Source organism: Hylobates moloch, unplaced genomic scaffold (assembly GCF_009828535.3).
Source record: "Hylobates moloch isolate HMO894 unplaced genomic scaffold, HMol_V3 SCAFFOLD_1650, whole genome shotgun sequence".
NCBI lineage: Eukaryota > Metazoa > Chordata > Mammalia > Primates > Hylobatidae > Hylobates > Hylobates moloch.
Genome location: NW_026653925.1, coordinates 2,108 through 10,440, shown reverse-complemented (window position 1 = coordinate 10,440; position 8,333 = coordinate 2,108). Strand labels below are relative to the sequence as shown.

The 8,333-nt window shown below is 42.5% G+C and overlaps 1 protein-coding gene across 1 annotated transcript; it reads left to right on the top strand.

Annotated features, from left to right (window-relative positions):
* Window positions 1-997: 997 nt before the first annotated feature.
* LOC116464773 (putative postmeiotic segregation increased 2-like protein 1) lies at window positions 998-7,392 on the top strand (the record flags this gene model as incomplete). Its single annotated transcript, XM_058435167.1, is given in 6 exon segments — window positions 998-1,101; window positions 2,186-2,325; window positions 4,491-4,577; window positions 4,756-4,821; window positions 4,824-4,857; window positions 6,275-7,392. Coding segments are annotated over 6 exon segments (624 nt in total), but the record flags the coding sequence as incomplete, so codon positions are not given.
* Window positions 7,393-8,333: the final 941 nt, after the last annotated feature.

The window sequence follows — 8,333 nt, the reverse complement described above, 5'->3', positions numbered from 1 at the left end:
GGAAGTTGCAGTGAGCTGAGATCGCGCCACTGCAGTCCGGCCTGGGTGACACAGCAAGACAACGTCTCAAAAAAAAAAAAAAATCAGAAGTGGACCTGTAGCCTATAGTGTGTTGCCAAATAAACTTATTTTTAGAGATACTTCTTTCCATTTTCTGTGAGGTCATCTGCAGTTTCACATGGTAGACAGACTTAGGTGAGATTCTTAGCAAGGTAGAATGAAGAGTAAAGAGGTTTGTTCATTTCACAAGGGTTTATTGAAGGCCTACGATGTGTTAAATGCTGTAGGAAATACCCAGTGATTAATTTTTCATGGAGATTTCCTGCTTTCTCTTAACAAGTTGTCAATTAACCTGTTTACTGGAAATTGCTAAGTTAATGAACACACGGGATACATTCTTTGGATGAGCAGACATTGGTTGGGCAAAGGAGGAAGAGGAGAGCAGTTTAGAGAGAGACCTGCTTATGCACTGTAGTGTCTAAAAGAGCTTGTGGGCCAGGCGCGGTGGCTCACGCTTGTAATCCCAGCACTTTGGGAAGCCGAGGTGGGCGGATCACGAGGTCAGGAGATCGAGACCACGGTGAAACCCTGTCTCTACTAAAAATACAAAAAAAAAAAATTAGCCGGGCGTGGTGGCGGGCGCCTGTAGTCCCAGCTACTCGGAGAGGCTGAGGCAGGAGAGTGGCGTGAACCTGGGAGGCAGAGCTTGCAGTGAGCCGAGATTGTGCCACTGCACTCCAGCCTGGGCGACAGGGCGAGACTCCGTCTCAAAAAAAAAAAAAAAAAAAAAAAGAAAAGAGCTTGTGATGTTCACTGTGCTACTATATAGGGGACGGCCGGTTGCGGTGGCTCACTCCTGTAATCCTAGCGCTTTGGGAGGCCAAGGCGGGTGGATCACCTGAGGTCAGGAGTTCAAGACAAGCCTGGCCAACATGGTGAAACCCCATCTCTACTAAAAACACAAAAATTAGCTGGGTGTGATGGTGGGCGCCTGTAATCCCAGCTACCTGGGAGGCTGAGACAGGAGAATCACTTGAACCTGGGAGGCGGAGGCTGCAGTGAGCTGAGATCATGCCATTGCACTCTAACCTGGGTGACAGGGTGAGCACTCTCAAATAATAATAATAATAAATAATAATAATGATAATGTAGGGGACTTGATAAAGGGAAAGGATTAGAGAGATTCTGAAAAGAAGGTAGTTTTGGGCCCAGTGATGACTAGATTTTAAATTTCATATAATAGGAAGTAGGGCACTAGTAAATTTTTAAGCAGAAAAATTATTTGACCAGATTTGTGATTTCAAAAATAGCTCTGGTGATAGAGTGGAGGATGGCTTGGAGCAGGGAATAAGGGGAGATAAAACCATTAAAAAACTCTTAAAGGTAGTACAGCAAGAACTTTGAGGGTCTTTGCTAAGACAGCAGCTGGCAGCTTCAATTTGGAGTACGGTATCAAAGGCAACTGTGTATAAGGAATAGTTACGTAACTGGTACCCAATTTCTGAGATGATTTTGACTTAAACATTGTGTATTTTCCAGCATACTGTTGGTTTTTCTAATTCTGTGGGAGATTATGTTGCTTTCATTTTGTTTTTTTGCTCATTGCCCAGGCTGGAATGCAATGCTGCAATCTCAGCTCACTGCAACCTCCACCTCCCGGGTTTAAGTGATTCTCCTGCCTCAGCCTGCCCAGTACCTGGGTTTATGTGGGCCTGATTTTTTGTATTTTTAGTAGAGACAGAGTTTCACCATGTTGGCCAGGCTGGTCTCCAACTCCTGACCTCAAATGATCTGCCTGCCTCTGCCTCCCAAAGTGCTGGATTACAGGCATGAGCCACCCCACCCAGCCATGCTTTCAGTTTTCAAGAAAGAAGACACCATCGTTGCCAAAGATTTTGGTAATTTGAGAGATACAATGTATGTTTTCTCCATGTGGATCCTAGTATAATTAGATAGTAAGGATCTGTTGAATTTGAAGTATCTATCCAGAAGTATTTGTGGTACATGTTTAAGGATCGTAAAACAGTATTTCTATTTCTGGATATAATAAATGTATTTGTTAATATAATAAATGAATAGATTAGACTCATAAACTATTTACGGTGTTGAGTCATTTCCCACAGTTAAAATCAGGATGAAAATATGTAGTTGAATAGTTGCTTTGTTTCTTATAACATTTCTTTAGTACAGAAACTGCTAAGGCCATCGAACCTATTGGTCGGAAGTCAGTCCATCAGATTTGCTCTGGGCCACTGGTACTGAGTCTAAGCACTGAGGTGAAGGAGTTAGTAGAAAACAGTCTGGATGCTGGTGCCACTAATATTGGTAAGTTTGGGAGAGTTTTAAGCCACAAGAAATGATCAGTGAATGTTGTTGTAGTCAAGAAACATTTGTTATTGAAATAAGACTATCAAGTGTTGATGTAGTAATAAATTATTATTTTTTAGTTAAAGTTAGCACCTATTATGTGCCTAGTACTTAGCTAGGTAGTAATAATAATAACAGCTTTTATTGTGTTCTTATGGTGTGCCAGGAAGGTGTTATGCTAAGAATTAGACAGAAATATCTCATTTAATTTGCAGGATAGCTGAGCATGGTGTCTCACACGTGTAATCCTAGCCCTTTGAGAGGCCGAGGTTGGGGGGATTGCTTGAGTCCAAGAGTTCAAGACCAACCTGGCCAAGATGGTGAGACCTCGTCTCTATTAAAAACTAAAGTAGGCCAGACATGGTGGCTCACGCCTGTAATCCCAGCACTTTGGGAGGCCAAGGTGGGTGGATACCTGAGGTCAGGAGTTCGAGACCAGCCTGTCCAAAATGGTGAAACTCTGTCTCTACTAAAAATACAAAAATTAGCCAGACCTGGTGGCAGAAGCTTGTAATCCCAGCTACTTGGGAGGCTGAGGCACGAGAATTGCTTGAACCCGGGAGGCGGAGGTTGCAGTGAGCCGATATGCCACTGCACACCAGCCTGGGGACAGAGCAAGACTCTGTCTCAAAAAAATAAAATAAAATAGGCCTGGAGTAGTGGCTCACATCTGTAATCCCAGCACTTTGGGAGGCTGGGGGGGGTGCTGATCATTTGAGGTCAGGAGTTGGAGACCAGCCTAACCAACATGGTAAAACCCTGTCTCTACTAAAAATACAAAAATTAGCCAGATGTAGTGGTGCATGGCTGTCATCTGAGCTCCTCAGGAGGCTGAGGGAGGAGAATTGCTTGAACCTTGGAGGTGGAGGTTGCAGTGAGCCAAGATCAGATCATGCTACTGCATTCCAGCTTTGGTGACAAGAGCAAAACTCCATCTCAAAAAAAAAAAAAAAAAAAAAAGAAAAAGAAAATAACAAAATTAAAACAAATAAAAAATTATTAATCTGCCAAATAACTTTGTGAGATAGAACTTATTATCTCCATTTTACAGATGAGGAAATTAAGGAACAGGAAGTTTCCTTTTTTTGAGATTATAAAGCTAATAAAATAGGATCCAGGAAGTCTGATTCCAGAACCAGTTCTCTTTTCTTTTTTTTTTTTTTTTTTTTGAGATGGAGTTTTGCTCTTGTTGCCCAGGTTGTAGTGCAATGGCACGATCTTGGCTCACCACAACCTCCGCCTCCTGGGTTCAAGCGATTCTCCTGCCTCAGCCTTATGAGTAGCTGGGATTACAGGCATGCACCACCACGCCCAGCTAATTTTGTATTTTTAGTAGAGACAGGGTTTCTCCACATTGGTCAGGCTGGTCTGGAACTCCTGACCTCAGGTGGTCTGCTCACTTTGGCCTCCCAAAGTGCTGGGATTACAGGCATAAACCACTGGACCCGGCCCCCGTTCTCCTTACTGGGTATGTTAAAATTATTTTTTTCAAAAGAAAAGGCTGGTCAAAGTGCAACGGTGTTACTCACTACTTGATCACAACCAGTTACAGATTTTTTGTTCCGTCTCCACTCCAACTGCTTCACTTGACTAGCCTAGGAAAAAAAAAAAGAGGAAAGAAAGAAAATGCTAAACTTTTTAATCTGGGCTAGTAAATACCCAGAAAGGACTTTATAAAAATGAAATATGGGCTGGGCGCGGTGGCTCACGCTTGTAATCCCAGCACTTTGGGAGGCCGAGGCGGGTGGATCACGAGGTCAGGAGATCGAGACCACGGTGAAACCCCGTCTCTACTAAAAATACAAAAAATTAGCCGGGCCTGGTGGCGGGCGCCTGTAGTCCCAGCTACTCGGAGAGGCTGAGGCAGGAGAATGGCGTGAACCCGGGAGGCGGAGCTTGCAGTGAGCCGAGATTGCGCCACTGCACTCTAGCCTGGGTGAGAGAGCGAGACTCCGTCTCAAAAAAAAAAAAAAAAAAAAGAAATATACAAAATGACACTAGTACATTTAACTAAAGGTATAGTTATGACTCTTAAATTTGCATATGCTATAAATAATATCAATATAAAAACTTATGGCATGGGTCCGTTTTTAATAACTATGTAAATATTTTAAACTTTCTAGATCTAAAGCTTAAGGATTATGGAGTGGATCTCACTGAAGTTTCAGACAATGGATGTAGGGTAGAAGAAGAAAACTTCGAAGGCTTAAGTAAGTTGACTTTTTCTAATCCTATTATAAAATAATTGGGCCACATGTCTCAGAATTTTGAGTAAAACTGTCTTGGGAAACGCAAAAACAGTTTTTTAAAGCCAGTTACTAGATATCATGTATATTCGTTGTTATAGCACTTGAGATATCTTAGTCCTTACTTTACACTCTCTTTCAGCTCTGAAACATCACACATCTAAGATTCAAGAGTTTGCCGACCTAACTCAGGTTGAAACTTTCGGTTTTCGGGGGAAGCTCTGAGCTCACTTTGTGCTCTGAGGTGAAACAATATTTTTATCCATTCACTTGACCCCTTAGAAAAACCTCTCTGAAAATTAGTTGGAATCGTTATTATTTACAATTTTCTATCTCAGTATCTCAGCTTCTAGCTTCTGAATTCTGTTTTGTCTCACTGCCAATCTAAGTCATAGTACTTCTGAAATGTGAGCAATAAATGAATGAAATGAAGCAAATAGTATTGTTAAAAAAATGGTTACCCTTATTAAAACAGTAACTTCTCAATTTTAACATAATATGTAGATAATAAATGATAGTTACCATTGGTTTTCACTATCAAATTTTAGGGAAACATTTCACCAAAGCACTATTTAGTTACAGCACAGGTACTAAATTTTTATAATTTTATATATATATATATATATATATATATATATTTTTTTTTTTAGACAGTGTCTCACTCTGTCCCCCAGGCTGGAGTGCAGTGGCACAGTCTCAGCTCACTGCAATCTCTACCTCCCAGGTTCAAGTGATTCTCGTGCCTCAGCCTCCTGAAGAGCTGGGACTATAGCGTGCACCACCACTCCTGGCTAATTTTTGTATTTTTAGTGGGGATGGGGTTTTGCCATGTTGCCCAGGCTGGTCAGGAACTCCTGGCCTCAAGTGATCTGCCCTCCTCGGCCTCCCAAAGTGCTGGAATTACAGGCATGAGCCACCGCACCCTGCCCTACATATACATTTTAATTGTAGTATCTTTTGGATTCTTTAAAAAAATTTTTTTTAACTTTTTAAAAATTATTTTTAAAAATGTTGTTTGAAGAGTAATAACGTGGCCAGGCGCGGTGGCTCACGCTTGTAATCCCAGCACTTTGGGAGGCCGAGGCGGGCGGATCACGAGGTCAGGAGATCGAGACCACAGTGAAACCCCGTCTCTACTAAAAATACAAAAAAAATTAGCCGGGCGTGGTGGCGGGCGCCTGTAGTCCCAGCTACCCAGAGAGGCTGAGGCGGGAGAATGGCGTGAACCCGGGAGGCGGAGCTTGCAGTGAGCCGAGATTGCGCCCCTGCACTCCAGCCTGGGCGACAGAGCAAGACTCCGTCTCAAAAAAAACAAAAACAAACAAACAAACAAACAAAAAAGAGTAATAACAAAACAAATCTCTATTTGTGAATAAATAAATCTTGAGATCATTCATTTATGGTTTTACAGTTCAACCTGAAAATGAAATCAAAGCTTTTTTCAAAACAAAGCATGTTTAGTGCTCTCTGTCTCACTGTCTTTTAGATGCCGAACCTTAGATTTTGTGATGACTCCCCAACCATTTAGATCTTGGTTATCTCAGAGGGATCATCAGCTTTTTAAGAAAGTTTTGAGAGAAAAGCAAGTGAAGAAAAGCGTAGTCAGTGCCCAACATCATGGGTCTCTCACTGAACACACCATGCCTGGTATTCTCTCACAGCAATGTCACCATTTCTACCTGCCATGCATCGGCGAAGGTTGGGACTCAACTGGTGTTTGATCACAATGGGAAAATCATCCAGAAAACCCCCTACCCCTGCCCCAGAGGGACCACAGTCAGCGTGAAGCAGTTATTTTCTACGGTACCTGTGCGCCATAAGGAATATCAAAGGAATGTTAAGAAGGTACAGTAAATTAATCCTGGTTTTCAAGAGTATTGGTTAATGCACGTGAGCCAAAGATTTACTAAAGATGTTTATTCTTCAGTTGATTCTCTTCCCATAATTTATTGAGAAATGCTTTATTTGCATTTCTCATTAAAGACTTAACATTAAAGACTTAACTTTAGGGTGATTTACTTTTTTGTTTTCATCACATAGTGTTTATTAGGACTGGGCAACATAGTGAGACCCTCACTATGTTAAAAAAAAATTGACTGGGCATGGTGGCATGCACCTGTAGTTCCAGCTACTTGGGAAGCTGAAGTGGGAGGATCACTTGAGCCCAGGAACTTGAGGCTGCAGTGAGCTATGATTGTGCCACTGTATTTCAGACTGGGAGACAGAGTAAGACCCTGTCTGGAAAATATATAATTTTTTATTTTTATCTTTTTTTGAGATGGAGTCTCACTTTGGCGCCCTGACTGGGGTGCAGTGGCACAATCTCGATTCACTGAACCTCCATCTCCCGAGTTCAAGCGGTTCTCCTGCCTCAGCCTTCTGAGTAGCTGGGATTACAGGCGCACACCACCACACCCGGCTCATTTTTGTATTTTTAGCAGAGTTTCACCATGTTGTCCAGGCTGGCCAGGCTGGTCTCGAATTCCTGACCTCAGGTGATCCGCCCACCTCGGCCTCTCAAAGTGCTGGGGTTACAGGCATGAGCCACCATGCCTGGCCTTACGTACTTATATTTTCATGGGAATATTTCTCTTGGTTTTCTGATAAATGAGTTACCGGAACCCTTATGAATTTGAATGCAAATGAAACAGCTAAATGTTATGTAATTGTTGTGTTTAAAAACCAGATTATAAAACTATCTGTATTATATGATTACAGTTTTATAAAAACAAAACAACAGCCCTAAATGTGTATAGTATAAAGGCTGGAAGAGTCAGCACTTCATGTTCTCAGTGGTTATCCTTGGGTGTGAGATCTCATGCACTTTTTGCTCTCTTCTTTGTGCCTTTCCATTTTGTATGTGTGTTTTTTATAATCTAAAAAGTTATGTAAACATACGCAGCTAAAAACTTTTTTTACTTATAGAGCATTTGGTGCTAATTTTAACATTTTTTTTTTAGACAGAGTCTTCTCACTCTGTCTCCCAGGCTGGAGTTCAGTGGTGTGATCTCAGCTCACTGCCACCTCCACCTCCTGGGTTCAAGTGATTCTCCTGCCTCAGCCTCCCAAGTAGCTGGGATTATAGGTGTGTGTCACCACGCCCAGCTAACTTTTGTATTTTTAGTAGAGATAGGGTTTCACCATGTTGGCCAGGCTGGTCTTGCACCCCTGACCTCAAGTGATCTGCCTGCCTCAGCCTCCCAAAGTGCTGGGATTACAGGCATGAGCCACCACGCCCAGCCTTTTTTTAAAAACTTTTTTGTAAGTCAGCTAGCAAGAACACAGGAGGAAATACTCAAATCTCCCTTACACAGCTGGGGGCTATGTCAGGTTTTATAAGCATAGGGTAATGAGGTGTGATTTGATTGGATCTTGCAATAAAGTAATGCTGGGAGGTGTGATCTGACTGGATCCTGCCATGGGGTGACACCAAAACTCAATCTGATTGGATCCTGGCTCCTGCCATGGGGTGTCTTGTTTCTTAAATGGGTCCCAGCTCTTCAGGCCGAGCTCTTAGGTTCCACTCCGTGGTGGCACACTTGGTTAACCTGGGCATGCGCAGGATACATGACCTTCAAACTGCAGATCCATGGCAATTGAAAACCACCTAACAACTTCATTACATAAAAGTTGAACTGAGCTGGGTGCGGTGACTCAAGCCTGCAATCCCAGCACTTTGGGAGGCCAAGGCAGGTGGAGGTCAGGAGTTCAAGACCAGCC